Source organism: Hyla sarda, chromosome 11 (genome assembly GCF_029499605.1).
Source record: "Hyla sarda isolate aHylSar1 chromosome 11, aHylSar1.hap1, whole genome shotgun sequence".
Lineage (NCBI taxonomy): Eukaryota > Metazoa > Chordata > Amphibia > Anura > Hylidae > Hyla > Hyla sarda.
Window position 1 is genome coordinate 8,949,801 of NC_079199.1, and position 19,475 is coordinate 8,969,275.

General features: G+C 43.1%; 1 protein-coding gene and 1 long non-coding RNA gene across 3 annotated transcripts in view; one reads left to right on the forward strand and one right to left on the reverse strand.

The window, feature by feature from the left end:
- The window catches only part of LOC130295006 (uncharacterized), a 63,742-nt gene that overhangs the window by 32,381 nt on the left and 11,886 nt on the right, over nucleotides 1-19,475 (forward strand). The window lies entirely within an intron of this gene.
- The window catches only part of FRMD6 (FERM domain containing 6), a 72,334-nt gene that overhangs the window by 20,680 nt on the left and 32,179 nt on the right, over nucleotides 1-19,475 (reverse strand). For both annotated transcript variants that reach the window (XM_056545173.1, XM_056545172.1), the window contains exons 2-3: nucleotides 4,620-4,841; nucleotides 4,420-4,510 (exon numbers count right to left, since the gene is read on the reverse strand). In XM_056545173.1, the coding sequence (XP_056401148.1) occupies nucleotides 4,420-4,510; nucleotides 4,620-4,718 (190 nt within the window). In that variant the 5' untranslated portion in view covers nucleotides 4,719-4,841. The remainder of the gene's footprint in view (nucleotides 1-4,419; nucleotides 4,511-4,619; nucleotides 4,842-19,475) is intronic.

Genomic DNA, 19,475 nt, shown 5'->3' on the forward strand with positions numbered 1-19,475 from the left:
AAATCTTAATCCTTTCAGTACTTATGAGCTTCTGAAGTTAAGGTTGTTCTTTTCTGTCTAAGTGCTCTCTGATAACACGTGTCTCAGTTTAGAAGCAAATCCCCATAGCAAACCTCTTCGAAACTGGGCGTTTCCCGAGACACGTGTCATCAGAGAGCACTTAGACAGGAAAGAACAACCTTAACTTCAGAAGCTCATAAGTACTGAAAGGATTAAGATTTTTTTAATAGAAGTAATTTACAAATCTGTTTAACTTTCTGGAGCCAGTTGATATATATATATATATATATATATATATATATAAGTTTTTTTCCTGGATAACCCCTTTAAGTTACATATCTAAGCTCTATTTTTACGAATTGTCATCCCTATAAGGCTGTGTTCTGAGATGATAAGTTTGTGTTTTCCTCAACAGGGTGCCTCCAGCTGTTGCAAAACTACAACTCCCAGCATGCCCGGACAGCCAACGGCTGTCCGGGCATGCTGGGAGTTGTAGTTTTGCAACAGCTGGAGGCACCCTGGTTGGGAAACACTGCTTTAATGGGACACTAAAACTAATCTGTGTAAATTCTGTTTGTTGAGTATGTGAAGACATCTATTGTTCTCCGTTATCAGATATTAGTCGTTCATATTATAATACTTCTGTGCTTTTATAAACCGCCAACTGTGCTTTCTTCCAAAAATAAAAAATAAATAAATAAAAAAAAACAGCGCCACCTCCGTCCTCAGGTTGTGTGGGGTATTACAACTCAGCTCAATTCACTTAAAAGGAACAGAACTGCAATACCGCATGCAAACTGAGGTACAAGAGCGGCGCTATTTGCACAGATAGGCAGCCATGTTTTTATCATTCTGGACAACAAGCCCCTTGACCGGCCCATTAAATCTTAGGAAATTAGGCAACGTGTGTCTTTGAGGCAGCGGCCTTGGTGATGTAGTCGCCCGCTCTTGATGTTGGCTCTGGATGAGGAATGTGACGGCTGAGGAATGTGATTCCTGCGGTGCGGAGGCATCTCTCAGGGCCCGGCTCAGCTGTCCCCATTCATCACACTAGAACTCCACGTGTTCTGCTGTAAGTTCACATCAACACTGCGCCATTCACGGGGAAAGTGCACAAAAGCACGGACATTACTTCCCAAGGGGCCGGCCGTGAAAATAGTCAATTCATCTTCAAACTGTCTAGCGGCAGCTTGGCAAACATGGCCGCTTTCTTCCAAAAAAATAAATGAAAAAATAAATAAACAAACAGCGCCACCTCTATTTATGGGCTGGGCCTGGTATCACACTACAGACTGAAAAAAGTTGAGCGGCAATACCACATGCGACTTATAAAGGGGCGTGGTGCTCTGCTAGAGTGTAAACCCCGTTTTTATCCTATAAAGTCTACAGCTAAACATGTAGGCCGCAGCCTAAATACAGCTTCGGGCTGCGGCCTAAACCAGGAGCAGAGTGTGACACCCACCCTGACGCCGGCAGTGACATCACATGTCATGGTCGCCTGCACCATAGGAGAAAGTTGGTAGGTATAGATATTTTTTGTTTGTTTTTATTATACTTTTCATAGGGGGGATTACTACCTATTGAGATGGGAGAAAGGATTACCACCTATTGGGGTGGGGGGAAAGGATTACCAACCATTGGGGGGGGGGGGGGTTAACTGTTGCCTATTGGGGTAGGGGGGAGGGTCACTGACTACTAGCGGAGCAACTTGGCTAATTGGGGGATTATCTGTTTACTGAGGGGTGGGGGGGTACCTACCTAATGAGGGGACTGCCTGGCTAATTGGTGGGGAAAAAGGGAAAAATGATAACAACTATACCGCCAATGGTGAGTGCCCCGTATTCATTCCTATGATGTATAGAATGCTACAGACCCCCCCCCCCCCCCCCCCCCCCCCCGTTGGGTTGTAACCTCTGTTTCATTGATTCCTATGTATCAAGGCTGGAGTGAATTTCGCTATATATAATCTCGCACTCCCAGTGACCCCATAGATTTGCCCTTCATATCACAGTCCCGCAGCGATCACAGACATCACCATTAGCTGCTGTTTGTACCAGGCAGCCGAAAGGCGAGAATGTAAAGATCCCATCTCCGTGAACTTGTCAGTCTGACCGGAGAGCCGGCGGTAAGATCCTGCGCTGTGATAGGGAGGGGCTCATATAACTGCAGATACAGGACGTGTTCAGACTGGAAAGCATCGACCTGTAGGACAGCAGAGAGATGAGGAATCCACTCATGGTGAACCTGGGGCCTTGAATATTTTTCTTTTCTCGTCTTTTTTGACATTTATGTGGATTTGTTCATCAATCAATACACAAATATTTACAACAAATGTCAGATTATTGGAGACTCTAGAACTTTTCAAACAAACACATCAGTAGGTTGGGGTTCAGGTTTGTGAAGGCGGAAAACAAAGGCAAAAAAAGTTAGAGGGGTCAGGATGTCGCACGTCACGTAACAACGCAACAGAACGTTATGTGATCAGTCATTAGTGTCCCCTCATCTTTGTGTCACAGTCATTAGTGTCCCCTCATCTCTCCATGTGTCACAGTCATTAGTGCCCCTCATCTCTCCATGTGTGTCAGTCATTAGTGCCCCTCATCTCTCCATGTGTCACAGTCATTAGTGCCCCTCATCTCTCCATGTGTCACAGTCATTAGTGCCCCTCATCTCTCCATGTGTCACAGTCATTATTGTCCCCTCATCTCTCCATGTGTCAGTCATTATTAGTGTTGCTCGCGAATATTCGCAATTCGAATTTTATTCGCGAATATTCGCGAATATAGCGCTATATATTCGTAATTACGAATATTCGTAATTACGAATATTCGTAATTATTTTTTTTTCTTCACAGTACACATCACAGTGATCACCCCTCTCTGCTTCCAGCTTATGTGGTGTAAGAAGGCTCTAATACTACTGTGTGAGACTGGTGTGCGAATTTGCATATGGTAATTTTCGCATATGCGCATTTTCGCTTATACTAATTTTGTATATACAAATTTTCGCATATGTTAATTTTCGCATGTGCGAATATTTGCATATGCGAAAATAAAATGAAAATATTACGAATATGCGAATATTCGCGAATATGACGAATATTCGTCCATATATTCGCGAATATTCGCGAATTCGAATATGGCCTATGCCGCTCAACACTAGTCATTATTGTCCCCTCATCTCTCCATGTGTGTCAGTCATTAGTGTCCCCTCATCTCTCCATGTGTCACAGTCATAAGTGTCCCCTCATCTCTCTATGTGTCACAGTCATTATTGTCCCCTCATCTCTCCATGTGTCACAGTCATTATTGTCCCCTCATCTCTCCATGTGTGTCAGTCATTAGTGTCCCCTCATCTCTCCATGTGTCACAGTCATAAGTGTCCCCTCATCTCTCCCTGTGTCACAGTCATTAGTGTCCCCTCATCTCTCCCTGTGTCACAGTCATTAGTGTCCCCTCATCTCTCCATGTGTCACAGTCATAAGTGTCCCCTCATCTCTTCATGTGTCACAGTCATAAGTGTCCCCTCATCTCTCCCTGTGTCACAGTCATAAGTGTCCCCTCATCTCTCCATGTGTCACAGTCATCAGTGTCCCCTCGGTGTTCAGTCGCGGATGTCTTTGGTCGGTGCTCCAGTGCAGGCAGCAGATGTCACGTGACCGCTACAGCCAATCAGGAGTGTCGGCAGTCACACGCAATATGGAGCATGACAGTTAAAAGCCTCTAATTGGCTGCTGTGGTCACCTGACGTCTGCTGCTCATGTAACAATGGAGGACCGACCAGAGGAAGAACGGGAGATCAGCGAGAGAACGTAGTCAGAGAAGTAGTAAAAACAGTTTTATTTATTTTTTAAAGATTAACAATCAGAATTGGATCACAAAAACCTAGATGCCAGGGTGAAATTCTCAGGTGACCTGGTGCCTGGGATTTGTCTAGCCCTGCAGTAAACCCATATATCTAAGCTTTATATGACCATGTGACAATCCAGAATAGTGGATATTGTGCATTTCAGATACTACGGTGCCGGATTAAAGGAATGTTACTGTATTACAGATATGAAGGCATTGGTATAAGTGTGAATTCGGGTAGAAAAACAGACATGGTGCACATCTACAATCTTGTATAATGATCTGATTGCTTCTCAGCATAATATCAAAAACTAACAGGTTGTTAGTATACATTTTTGATCAAAAAGTACAAGCCCACTCGCCACGTCAAGGCCACCTATTTAGAGTGGGTCCCTAACGTCCCTAGCATAAAATGGCGCAGCACCGGGCAGCGACCACCACCGCCGCGACACCAATGCCCACAGGGGGGAAATAGTGGATATTGTGCATTTCAGATACTACGGTGACGGATTAAAGGAATGTTACTGTATTACAGATATGGAGGCATTGGTATAAGTGTATCATCGCTTACTTTGAATAACACTGAGTCCAAAGAGGTGGCAATCTTTCAGCCTGAGGAGATCGCAGATCTGATCCAACAACTCCTGACAAAGTGCTTTAACCTGGAATAAACAAATGTAATGTTTACGACGGGCACAGCTAAGGTCCTAATATACCCATAATGCACCATGCCCCCCCCCCCAAACCATAGTCATTATTATCACCACTCACATTAATGATGATATTCAGGGTGTCATCATTAGGTAGGAAGACACACACGCTCCGCCGATCCTGCATGACTCTGTTATTCTGGAAGCCGAGCTTGCTCATTTTGGTCACTGTGCAGCGCCAAGCCCCCTGCGGGCCATCAAATGTCCAGCGCTGACCGATCGCCAAGAGCCCATCATAATCGTCGTCATTGCCCAACGCACTTCTCAACTCAAGGAATCATCGCTGAAAGGAGACGGAGAGTTGCAAAGGGTTAACATTTTTATCCATGTATATAGCAGTCAATAAGAACTACTACTAAATAAACAATAATAAGTAATAAAAATAATATTTTCAATAATTTATCTATCTGTATATACAGAGCCATGGATAAGAACTGCATATATATATATATATATATATATATATATATATATATATATATTTATATTTATTAGTAGTTCATATATATATATATATATATATATATATATATATATATACACATATACACACACATACACATATATATATATATCAATAAGAACTATTAAAGATTTTATATATATATATATATATATATATATATATATATATATATAGTAACTACAAATATGGATCAAAGGATGTATCGCATCTTCACTGATATAGTCTATTTAATTAATGATATAAGGAAAATGTCCTAAATAGGGGGTTGTCCTAGTAGGACAATCCCTGTCCCATATGCCCTATTGGGGTGTAAGGGGGTCATTAGCGGGTGCTCAGGATCCACCTCTGTTAGCCAAAGGGAAGAGACCCTGCATATGATTATGCACCATGTAATACTACATTTGTCCTGTAGTGGCTGCTGCAGTAAAAACGTACTGCTACCCACAGCTTGTCTTGGTGATTACGGCTAATCGCGGGGGGCTGAAAGCGCTGAACCCACATCGATCCCCTGATGGGTTCTCTTTTAAAGAAGAGGTTATCCACATAAACCAATAATCATACCCCAAAGCTAGGGAGGTCCCCTATGTACTGTATATAGATTTTTCCATACGAAGAAAACACATTTGTACTCATAGAACAGTGTTTCCCAACTAGTGTGCCTCCAGCTGTTGCAAAACCACAACTCCCAGCATGCCCGGACAGCCTTTGGCTGTCCGGGCATGTTGGGGGGTTGTAGTTTTGCAATAGCTGGAGGCACACTAGTTGGGAAATCGCTGATATAGATCTTTCCCAAACACATTTGTATTTATATAGATATTTCCTACAGTTCATCTAACAAGAAAAAAGTCAGAATCTGAATAATTTATAACAACAACTTACACCAGGGGATGCAAAATAACTAATAACAAAGATGATGAAAATTTTAGAATCAGTTTCAGAAAGAGAAAGCGATAAGAATTCTTCAACATTTTAGTGCATCAGATTAGACTGCAACCCAAAAATCTATGTATAATCAAAAGGCATTTCCCAATGCCCAAATATCAAAACATTACATAAAAATTTTTATAATAGTAGTAATAAACACTATATTGATGGCCCAGTACGATATATATTTATGGCCCAGTACTATATATACATATAGATATATATTGATGGCCCAGTACTATAGAGATAAATAGATAGATAGATAGATATTGATGGCCCAGTACTATATATAGAGATAAATAGATAGATAGATAGATATTGATGGCCCAGTACAGGAGGTGTTACCCTGTGCTCCTGCTGTAATGTTGCTTTAAGAGTTATACCATGTGATATGTCATGTGATTGTTACCCAGGAGGTACCAGTGACCAGGTGACCCCAAGAGTGACCTATGGGCCCCCTGCTAGTCTCCCCATATAATGACCTATGGGCTCCCTGCTCTTCTCCCCATATAAGCCCTGGGTGGAGCTTCTCTCTCTTCGGCTGAGGTCCAGTGTAGTCTTGTCTAGTGTGTGTGTCCAGAGTGTTGGAGACCTCAAAGTCCAGTCCTGCAGCCGCCATCAAGTAGAGTAAGATAAAGTCACAGCTTTATGAGTCAAGTCAGTCCCTGTCATCTGTCAAGTCAGCGTGGTCTGTATTCAATTGTCCAGTCCTACTACAAGTCCCAGCAAGCCCTTAAGGTCTCTGTGTCACTGGTCACCTCCGTGGGCCCTGGCTGAACTGTATAGACTTTACCATCCGTTTACCCTCAGTAAAGCTACAGTTATCCGTAACTTGGCGTCGTAGTCTTTATTGCCCCCGTGCCTTGCCCAGGATCCAGCAGTATATCTTCAGGTGGTTATAGGCTAAACCACACCCTGGCATCACGAATACAAGGGGTTAATGCCATCTGCCCTGCACCACACACCCGCCACCACATAAATATATAGTAGTAGTAATAATACAATAAATTATTATTATTATTTTTTTTATCATCATTGTTATATATTAATATTAATTGTTAGAAAAGCTGGGTGACAAGCAATGGCTGTTATGGACTTATCCTCTAACTTCTGAATAGAACTTCTGCCTGGTTATCCCTATGGCGAGACGGCGATTACACGTGGATGAGTCACCCGGAATGAATGATTTCTTCGTCTCCCAGACAGGATATCCTAAAGCTTGTGCAAAAATATACGACTAATGTGCACAGGTCAGCAAACCACTAGTGTAACAGATCCAGAGTAGATAACAGCGATAGTCATATCCTGATAGGCTACAGAGGACTAAATGTTAGCGTTCATGGATGCAGCAGAGCAGAATGGACATCTAAGGCCTTGTGCATGTGTCCGAATCAAGTCATACAGTGGCACACATGGTGCCTATGGGTCTGTAATACAGTGGCACACACGGTGCCTATGGGTCTGTAATACAGTGGCACACATGGTGCATATGGGTCTGTAATATAGTGGCACACATGGTGCCTATGGGTCTGTAATATAGTGGCACACACGGTGCCTATGGGTCTGTAATATAGTGGCACACACGGTGCCTATGGGTCTGTAATACAGTGGCACACACGGTGCCTACGGTTCTGTTATACAGTGGCACACATGGTGCATATGGGTCTGTAATATAGTGGCACACATGGTGCATATGGGTCTGTAATATAGTGGCACACATGGTGCCTATGGTTCTGTTATACAGTGGCACACATGGTGCCTATGGTTCTGTTATACAGTGGCACACATGGTGCCTATGGTTCTGTAATACAGTGGCACACATGGTGCCTATGGGTCTGTAATATAGTGGCACACAAGGTGCCTATGGGTCTGTAATACAGTGGCACACATGGTGCATATGGTTCTGTTATACAGTGGCACACATGGTGCCTATGGGTCTGTAATATAGTGGCACACAAGGTGCCTATGGGTCTGTAATACAGTGGCACACATGGTGCCTATGGTTCTGTTATACAGTGGCACACATGGTGCCTATGGTTCTGTTATACAGTGGCACACATGGTGCCTATGGGTCTGTAATATAGTGGCACACATGGTGCCTATGGTTCTGTTATACAGTGGCACACATGGTGCCTATGGTTCTGTAATACAGTGGCACACATGGTGTTATGGTCCTGTAATATGTCAATAAGGTTTTGCCGTCCTCTCCATGTATGAATCATCTGTGATCCCTTTCATCTTAAGGGTGCGTTCACACATACAGGATCCTGCACAGATTTGATGCGCAGGATTTGTAACTGCCGATTTGAAGCTTTGCTCTGTCATTTAGTTTACATTGAAATCTGCAGCAGAAAATCCTGGGCATCAAATCTTCGTACGTGTCATCTCCTGCACCCACAAGATACTTTCTCCAACGATGCCCCTCAACACAATTCCAAAATGGCTAACATGACTGGTATATCATATACTATATATTGTTTCTCAGAATTGTGTACTGATTCACATATTACAACTAGGACAATTAATCAAAAACCAAATATAGCAGATTGATTATGTTTTTGGTTCAATATTAAGGTCTACAACAACAAAAACTCAAGTTGGACGATCCCGCTGGCTGCTGGTTTCAACCTCCACCATGACACCCCATATCCCCGGACTAGTTTATATAGCATCTTAAAATAATGTAAAGTTTTAACAACAACAAAAAAAGTGTTTTTTAGGTATTTGCTACCTCTCGCACCATCCAGCTGCCAAACACTCGTGTTCCTTGACCCCGGTTCGTCTGGGGTCAGTCAGTCACATGATGGGGACTATGAGAGTGTATATATATTTATGGCCCCAATATACACAATGCATAGGATGGACAACTATGATCGATATATGCAATGATGTAAGAAAAGACGGATAGATTGGCAAGAAAAATTAAAATATTTATTTTGAATAAATACTGAATTTAGTAGGAAATTATGGAAATATGGGTCGTAATGCAGGTTGGAATTTAAAGTTACCCAATGTTTTTCCAAACAGGGTGCCTCCAGCTGTTGCAGAACTTCAACTTCCCTTTAGACCAGTTCCAATTCCCTCCATTCCGAGTGGGACTACAACACAAACTTCTAGTGATGTCTACTACAGGGTTTCCCAACTAGAATGCTCCCAGCTTTTGCAAAACTACTAGGGATGTCTACTACAGGGTTTCCCAACTAGAATGCCCCCAGCTGGTTGCAAAACTACTAGTGATGTCTACTACAGGGTTTCCCAACTAGAGACCTCCACCTGCTGCAAAACTACAACTTCCAGCATGCTCGGACAGCCATTGGCTGTCCGTGCATGCTGGGAGTTGAAGTTTTGCAGGATCTAGGGGGCCACAGTTTGATACCACTGCACAAGCCAGATCCAAAACAAAATTAAGATTACAATCTCTTAAGAGTTTATGACAGTGTAATCTTACATTTTGTTTCGGATCCAGGTTGCCACCACTGATGGTGAAGGTTAGACCCCCACCGAAACTGCTTCCCCCTCCATAGACCTCATAGCAGCTGTATCAGCTGCCTCTGCCTCAGTTTTGGCCCCGCTTATCCTACAGGAAGACCAAAGCTTCAGCTCATTTTACTGTATATTTTTCCTTCCATTTATACAAACATATGAAGTCACTGCCGGCCCCCCGGGGTGATGACTTCTTAGCGACCCTGCTCTCAGAAGTTTCCTGCCGCATCCAGCCTTTATTTTATCAACTTCTTCAAAGTGATATTTTGTCCTTTAAGTAGCAGGACATCTTCATCGCACATGAATATGTCCAGAATTCCAATGCTTCATGAAAAAGTTTCGTGTATTCAGGATATTTTAAAGTTCAAATAAAGACAGTGCTCAGATCACAAGTCCTCTCCAATAATATTATGCAAACATATGTTTTAAGTCGAAATTTTTTTCCTTTTAAATATCAAATATTTCTAGCAATGCTTTGAGGATTCGAGTTGTGTCCCGTAGAGAGGTCACGATCTGGTTAGGACTGAAGGACACCAGGTTGGGTCACGAGATAACACTATTATCTTGCATCTCTGGGGTATGGGTTCAAATCCTACATCTATGGGGCAAGATCCACCCATGAGGTGCAGTTAGGGATCACCAGTGATGATGGAAGGAGAGTGGAGGAAAAGACGTAAACTAGTGGTCATATATGGTGAACAGATAACCAGGATCCATGTACACAGTCAATGTCTGGGTTTTGCTAGATGAAACAGACCTGCACAGTTACAGCCGTTTCATGCAAATTCTCAGTCTGATGAAGCTCATTCTCGTGAAACAGCTGTTACTTCATGCAGGTTTGTACTGTGCCTGTAATTATCCATGAAAGTTTCTCGAAAAAAAGACTCTGGTTTTTATACTAAACGGCAGGTAAGTGCCTGAACTGCATCTAATTTGTTAAGAGTCACACATTTTGGGCCTCCATTCTGGGTCTCCATTCTAATGCCTATATGTTGCATCCCAACCACAATGCGTCTCTATACAGATCTAATGTTCCTCTGCCTTTGTACCATCCAATACCACACGAGGCCTCATACAACATTCCATAGAAAAGAGTCCTAACCCATCTCTATATGAGTTTATTCATTTATGGTGAACAGATAACCAGGACCCATCTACACAGTCAATGTCTGGGTGTTGCTCAATGAGAGAGACCTGCATGGAGTTACAGCTGTTTCACGCACATGCGCTTCATCAGACTCTGTCTGATGAATCGCATTCACGTGAAACGGCTGTAACTCCATGCAGGTCTGCACTGGCGCCTCCATTTGTCCATGAAAGTTTGTGCACCGTTATGGACTTTTAAAGCAGTGGGTGAGTGCCTGAACTGCATCTCCTTTGCCAAGAGTTACTCATTTTGGGACATTCTAATGCCTATATGTTGCATCTCAACCACAATGCATCTCCATGCAGATCTAATGTTCCTCTGGCTTTGTACCATCCAATTCCACACACAAGGCCTCACATGACATTTCCTAGGACAGAGTCCTAACCCATCTCTATAGGTCCAAATTCATACAACTATTTACATTTAGGTGAGGAAAAGCGGTTGTTGTTATTATTTCTCCAATCGTTCAATGTTTTGGAATACTGGTGACCATAACAAGACCTTTCATTGGTCACTTGGTGCATAAAGCTACTGGGCTCTAATGCAAAAACTGCACCTAGTCAGTCAACCATTATGATACCCAAGAAGCTTCTCTGCCAACGGTAGAAGAGGTTCGATGCGTCTCCAACCTGCACCATCTGTACTATTGCAGAGTATTCCATCTATTCCATCTATTCCAGATTTATGGAGTCTCTAAGACAGTGGTCTCAAACTGTGGCCCTTTAGATGTTGCACAACTCCCAGCATGCCCACTACAGAACACTACAACTCCCAACATCACCCACCACTGGACATGATCGTAATTCTATCACTCTCAATACCAGTGTTTCCCAACCAGTGTGGCTGCAGCTGTTGCAAAACTACAACACAAACTGCTAGTGATGTCTACTACAGGGTTTCCCAACTAGAATGCCCCAGCTGTTGCAAAACTACTAGTGATGTCTACTACAGGGTTTCCCAACTAGAAACCTCCACCTGTTGCAAAACTACAACTTCCAGCATGCCCGGACAGCCGTTGGCTGTCCGGGCATGCTGGGAGTTGAAGTTTAGTAACATCTGGAGAGCCACAGTTTGATACCACTGCGCAACCTAGATCCAAAACAAAATTAAGATTACAATCTCTTAGTCTGTGAGATCGTAATCTTAATTTTGTTTCGGAACCAGGTTGTAGCCACCCCACCACTCAAGGACATAATTTCTCATCCACGTCTGTGTCGCCCTTTATTGTTTTCAGCAGACGCCACCCCCCATCTATTCTATTGTCATGGTATTATCACAGCTGAGTATGACTGACAGGAGAACTTTGCCAGGAGGCAATGAGATTGTGGGAAGAAAGAAAGGTGTGAGTGGACATGAGTCAGGCAATAAGTTATGTATGAAGAGTTACTCATGCCGTCCGAGGCACAGGAGTATCGTGTCGGGCTGAATGATTTATAGTGACTTGGGTTATTTGTGGTTGTGTAAAGATAGTTATGATTGAGTTTTACAGCTAATCATTCTGAGGTCTTACTCCTCTATTCTAAATACTTTGAGACCTCCGCTTCCCTTACCCCCAATACTGTGTGAACTCCCCATCCTCTGGCTTTATACTAGGAGACCTCTCATCCTCAGTCCTCATGCTGTGAGACTTCCTCATTCTCAACTCTTGTACTGTCAGGCCTCCTCATCCTCTACGCCCGTACTCGTCATCCTCTACCCTCATCCTCGTCTCCCTTATTGTGAAATATCCGCAGTCTATACCCTGGTACTGTAAGACCTCCTTATCCTCCACCCTTATACTAGAAGGCCTCTCATTGTCTACCCCCAATACTGTGAGAGCTCCTCATCCTCTACCTCCATACTCGAAGACCTCTTGCCCTTGGTCCTCATACTCTGAGACTCTCTCATTCCCAAGCTTTGCACTGTCTGTCCTCCCCATAGCTGTCAATACTGTGAGGGCTCCTCATCCTCATCTCCCTTATTGCGAGACATCCTCAGTCTCTACCCTTGTACTTTAAGACCTTCTCGTCATCTACCTTCTTACTAGGAGACCTCTAATCCTCAGTTCTCATACTGCGAGACCTCCTTTATCCTCTTCCCTCGTACTTTAAGACCTTCTCATCCTCAGTTCTCATACTGTGAGACCTTCTTTATCCTCTAACCTTGTAGTGTGGGACCCCTCATGCTCTACTCTTGTACTGTGAGAGCTCCTCATCCTTATCTCCCTTTCTGCGAGACCTTCTCAGTGTCTACCCTCGTACTGTAAGACCTCCTCATCCTCAGTATCCTCATACTGAGAGACTTCTTTTATCATGTGAGACCACTCATTCTCTACCCTTGTACAGTAACACCTACTAATTCTCTGCCCTTACACTGTGAAACCTCCTTATTCTTCATACTTCTTCATCTGTCGCCTTAACCAAGACCACCTAATCCTTTACCCTTTCTTTGAGTTGTACTGTCTTCTAATGGTATATCACCACATGTACATGCTGTATACCTGCCTCATACTGCAAAGATTCCTTATTGTACATCCTATATTGTAAAGCATCCGGCAGCCCTCTACTGCAATCCACCTAAACTTTTGTAGCCATCGTCCACACAGTCTTCACTTATGTGCTGCAAATGACCCCCTCTTCTTCCTGCAAAACCTTATAATTCTCCATGGGCTTCTTTTAAAAATCCTCCATGCATCATCATAATAAAAAAAACCTGCCCCATCCTCCACCCTCATACTCTACATCCCCCACATCCTCCACCATCTACATCCAAACTATAAAACATTTTAGCCCAAGACAATGAAAACTTACATTGAGACCTTCCTTAACATATCCCTCCTGACGACCATCAAGGACTGATATGGTGGAACAGATGACTCCTCGCTCACCTCCCTGACATAGCCACGTTTAACCTTTCTTTGCCAGGCCAGTTAGTCATGGTTTCTGTGGCTAACACCGAGAGGTTTACAGCCCCCACAATCCTCAACCCTTTGGTTTCCCACACAAGTGGAACATCTGTGGATCACACCCAACCTCCAGTGAACGCATGGCTTCAGTCATCGGCATTGGTGCCAGAACGAGCGGCTAGGGAGCGACCATCCCACATTACATAACGTTTCTCATGTTCATTGCCCTCGGCCAAGAAGTGAATGTAGACCTTCCCAGTGACGACAAAAGCTAAAATCCTTCTAACCAGGTTTGAATATTTTCCCAAATCCTCTTAGATTCTTACATGGTCCATGAGGGCACAGGTTGTGTCAATGCCAACATGGGCAGAAGTTAGAGCCCTCTGAGCTTTGGTGGGCCAACATGATCTTTTGTGGTCAAGCAGGGAATGGATTAGGTAAGTAGGGTGTCCATGACTGTCCCAAAGGTTGTTCTGATGATAAAATTGATGAGGCCCCTTCGAATTGGACATTGGTGGCATAACCAAATAAAATAAAATAAAAGAATGCACAAGATCTGCCCAAAATTCTGTACTTTGAACTGCGCAGAGGAATCCCATTGACTTTCCGACGGAGCAATAGAACTCTACTGCGTCTGAATTTCTGAGTATAATTTCTAAGCGGGATTATGTTCGAAAATTCTGTAGTGCGAACCCAGTCCCAGAGTAAAACATGGTCCTCTTAGGTTCTGGCCCCTGTCAGGTTCTAAAAGACATATACACATAACCCACCTGGGGGGGTTCTTCTGTAAGCCTCCAACTATTGGCATACCACAACTGCATCATGGGGGGTGCCAATGGGGTAACAGAGGAAGCCTTTTATTTTGTTTAACCCCTTAGATGCCATGGTTGTTATTGACTGTGGCATCTGGAGGAAAAACTGTTAGATACAGAGAGGAAAAAGACATCTGTAAGTCACATGATGGGGAAGAGTCATCTAGTAGGTATCTACTGCAGACAGATAAGTGGGGGGAGGTTCCTTCTGCAGCAAGCTTACTGTTTCACATGCTCTAGCACTGAAGAAAGATCAAATTCAATATTTCTGTCAGTCCAAAAATTCCAATCTTAAGGTTTTTTTGTTTTTTTTACCCTTGTGCAATAAGCAAATGATTAAAATCTTGTAAGACACTTTTGGACTCCTAAATGAGTTTCTCAACCAGAGTGCCTCTAGCTGTTACAAAACTACAAATCCAAGAAAAAGTGATGTCTACTACAGGGTTTCCCAACTAGAGAGACCTCCACCTGTTGCAAAACTACAAATCCCAGAAAAAGTGATGTCTACTACAGGGTTTCCCAACTAGAGACCTCCACCTGTTGCAAAACTACAACTTCGGCTGTCCGGGCATGCTGAAACTTGTAGTTTTGCAACAGCTGGAGGCACCCTGATTGGGAAACACCGATTTACCCCGAGCCAAGCCTTCTAAGCCCAACACCATCAGATGTTTAGGAAAAACGTCACTTTCGGCCCACGATTGTCCTTTTTCCCCCCCCCCACAATGCCTTGCTGCCATCAACAACTTCTGACTCTACACTTGATATATACTTGGCTTTAAATAATGTATTATAAATCTCGCTCCGCAGACAGATCTCAGCACGCTGTGGGTAGAGTGAGAATTTTTACCTTCGCATCTGACTGTCAGGCTGACATTTTTGTACCGAGCCATGAATAATCAGATGTTATTAGCTGGACATGTCGAGTAGAATTTTTTTTCCCCCCGCTCCATCCCACCGTTGCCTGCGATCTGAAGACATGTCAGATTTAGAGAGTAAGCGCGAAAATTTCTCTGGTTTGTGATGCGTCAAGCAGAATTTTCCCAGGGGGGGGGGGGGGGGTTGAAAAAAAAAAAGTGCTAATGCAAGGAATTTGTTATACAAAGACATCAGTGTGAACTGATCACTGGGACGTTCAGATCGCTGCAATGGCCCACACAAATCACTATATGACTGTATAGTGTACGCCTATCATCACCTGACTATTGGACATGACCATAATACAACTGGAAAAAACAAACATTTCTCCATCAACTGCTGCCAGAAAGTTAAACAGATTTGTAAATTACTTCTATTAAAAAAATCTTAATCCTTCCAGTACTTATCAGCTGTTGTATGCTCCAGAGGACGTTCTTTTCTTTTTGAATTTCCTTTCTGTCTGACCACAGTGCTCTCTGCTGACACCTCTGTCCATGTCAGGAACTGTCCAGAGCAGGAAAGGTTTCCTATGGTGATTAAAGGGGTACTCCGGTGCTTACACATCTTATCCCCTATCCAAAGGATAGGGGATAAGATGCCTGATCGCGGGAGTCCCGCAGCTGGGGATGCCTGTGATCATGCACGCGGCACCCCGTTTGTAATCAGTCCCCGGAGCGTGTTCCGTGATAGCTATCACGCCCCCTCCCGTAGGCTTGCATTGAGAGGCGGAGCGTGACATCACACGGGGGCGGAGGCGTGACGTCACACGCCGCCGGCCCTGCGGTCGCCCGTAATCAGACCCGGAGCGAACACACTCCGGGGACTGATTACAAACAGGGTGCCGCGTGCATGATCACGGGGGTCCCCAGCGGCAGGACTCCCGCTGTCAGGCATCTTATCCCCTATCCTTTGGATAGGGGATAAGATGTGTAAGCACCGGAGAACCCCTTTAAAGGCTACAGAGTAGAAAGATAGTCACATAAAGATAGCATAGGGTGCTATAGTGAGGTATAAGTATATACTCCTTTAAAGGGGTATTCCAGGCAAAAACTTTTTTTTTATATATATATATATCTCAACTGGCTCCGGAAAGTTAAACAGATTTGTAAATTACTTCTATTAAAAAAATCTTAATCCTTCCAATAGTTATTAGCTTCTGAAGTTTTCTGTCTAACTGCTCAATGATGATGTCACGTCCCGGGAGCTGTGCATGATGGGAGAATATCCCCATAGGAACTGCACAGCTCCCGGGACGTGAGTCATCAGAAAGCAGTGAGACAGAAAACAGCAACTCCACTTCAGAAGCTAATAACTATTGGAAGGATTAAGATTTTTTAATAGAAGTAATTTACAAATCTGTTTAACTTTCTGGAGCCAGTTGATATATAAAAAAAAGTTTTTGCCTGGATTACCCCTTTAAGGGCCAAACAGCTCCCAAGATATGGTACAGGAAAAACCAGCGAGGCTTAAAACGGGTACTCCGGTGGGAAACATTTTATTTATTTATTTTAAATCAACTGGTCCCAGAAAGTTACCATATTTGTAAATGACTTCTATAAAAAAAATTCTTTACCCTTCCAGTACTTATTAGCAGCTGTATGCTACAGAGAAAATTATTTACAGTGCTCTCTGCTGACACCTCTGTCCGTGTCAGGAACTGTTCAGAGCAGGAGAAAATCCCCTTTGCAAACCTATTCTGCTCTGGACTAGTTCCTGACACGGACAGAGGTGTCAGCAGAGAGCACTGTGGACAAGACAAAAAAAGAAATTAAACAAGAAAATAATTTCTTCTGAAGCATACAGCTGCTAAAAAGTACTGTAAGGGTAAAGATTTTTTTTTAACAGAAGTCATTTACAAATCTGTTTAATTTTCTGGCACCAGTTGATTTAAAAAAAAAAAAAAAAAAAAAAAAAAAAAAAAATATAATAATAATAATAATAATAATAATAATAATAGTAATGTTTTCCACGAGAGTACCCCTTTAAGTAAAGATAAAGTGCAGTGGTGCAACCCGGAAACAGGTTTGCTGGTTTGCAAACACAACCTGGACGGAACAAGTAAAAGAAAATGTAGCAGCCGACTCCTACAGAAATCAGGACTCACCCCAGGTCCACACCAGACCGCCAACGCGTTTCGCTGGGAGAGGCTTTATTCAGGAGCCTTCGGCTGTCTGGGCATGCTGAGAATTGTAGTTTTGCAACAGCTGGAGGCACCCTGGTTGGGAAACGCTGCTCTATACATAGAGCACTACATTACCCAACATAACCCGCTGTATTTGCTTATAACATGTACACAGATTACAGCCCGGAGAGGCAGGTAAATATTCTTTCTGAAGATTGGCGCTGCTGCCAGCCAAATGCGGTTCCGAGCAACTTTCCAAAAGCAACACACTTAAATCTCCGGCTCTCCGGAGACGCAGGGACGGCGTGCGTACAGCGGCGAGTAAACAGATTGCTCTTCATCTATTATACCACTGGTCTCCAAACTGTGCCCCCCCCCCCAGATGTTGCAAAACTACAATTCCCAGCATGCCCGGACAGCCAACGGCTGTCCGGGCATGCTGGGAGTTGTAGTTTTGCAACATCTGGAGAGCCACAGTTTGGAGACCACTGTATTATACGATGGATTAAAGGGGAATTTCAGGGGAAAACATATATATATATATATATATATATATATATATATATATATCTCAACTGGCTCCAGAAAGTTAATCAGATTTGTAAATTACTTCTATTAAAAAATCTTAATCCTTTCAATAATTATCAGCTGCTGAAGTGGAGTTGTTCTTTTCTGTCTGGCAACAGTGCTCTCTGCTGACATCTCTGCTTGTCTCAGGAACCGCCCAGTTTAGAAGAGGTTTGCTATGGGGATTTGCTTCTAAACTGGGCGGTTCCCGAGACAGGTGTCATCAGAGAGCACTTAGACAGAAAAGAACAACTCAACTTCAGCAGCTCATAAGTACTGAAAGGATTAAGATTTTTTAATAGAAGCAATTAACAAATCTGTTTAACTTTCTGGAGTCAGTTGATATATATATATATATAAAGTTTTTTCCTGGATAACCCCTTTAAATACCGCCATATCATTTAATTTTATTATATCTATCTGTAAATATTTACTAGGCATTTTCTCGGCACCAGGGCCAAGTCAAGACCATAAATGACCACCACTATATAGCGCCTCCTAGGGACAGTCATCCAGGCAGAATGACATTTAAAGAAGCACTCTAGGCTTTTTCTGCCTATATCATGCACAGTCACCATCACTAGTCCTACAGCCCAATCTGTTTTATTTTAGCACAGCTGCATCCATGCCTTCCATTACTGTAACTGGGTCATGTGATCATACGTCTGACCCACAGAAAATCACAGAGCTTAATGTGTCAGGGGAAGTAGTCAGTCCCGGGTCAACTGACTTCCTGTGAACTACGAAATGACATCATGACCTATCAAACCCCTCCAGCTCTATCTGTATACTGCTGCTTTCTCTATAGAATCAGGATATATAGTAGTTATATACCTCTCCTCCAGATCTATCTGTATACTACTGCTGCTTTCTCTATAGAATCAGGCTATATAGTAGTTATACACCTCTCCTCTAGCTCTAGCTGTGTGCTGCTGCTTTCTCTATAGAATCCGTATATATAGTAGTTATATACCTCTCCTCCAGCTCTAGCTGTATACTGCTGCTTTCTCTATAGAATCAGGATATATAGTAGTTATACACCTCTCATCCAGCTCTAGCTGTATACTGCTGCTTTCTCTATAAAATCAGGATATATAGTAGTTATACACCTCTCATCCAGCTCTATCTGTATACTACTGCTATCTCTATAGGATCAGGATATACACCTGCCCTCCAGCTCTCTGTATACTGCTGCTAACTCTATAGGATCAGGAGGTGCTATTTCTGCTATTTCTATGGGATCAGTATACAGTAGTTATACACCTCCCCTCATCTATATCTGTATACTGCTGCTGCTATCACAATAGGATCAGGATATATAGTAGTTATACACCTCCTCTCCAGCTCTATCTGTATACTGCTGCTGCTGCTATCACAATAGGATCAGGATATTTAGTAGTTATAAACCTCCTCCCCAGCTCTATCTGTATACTGCTGCTGCTGCTATCACAATAGGATCAGGATATTTAGTAGTTATAAACCTCCTCCCAGCTCTATCTGTATATTGCTGCTACTATCTCTATGAGATCAGGGTAAATTGTGTGCAGAGGAAAAACCTGTGAAGAGGAAAAGTTGGCCAAAGCAACCAATCAGATCG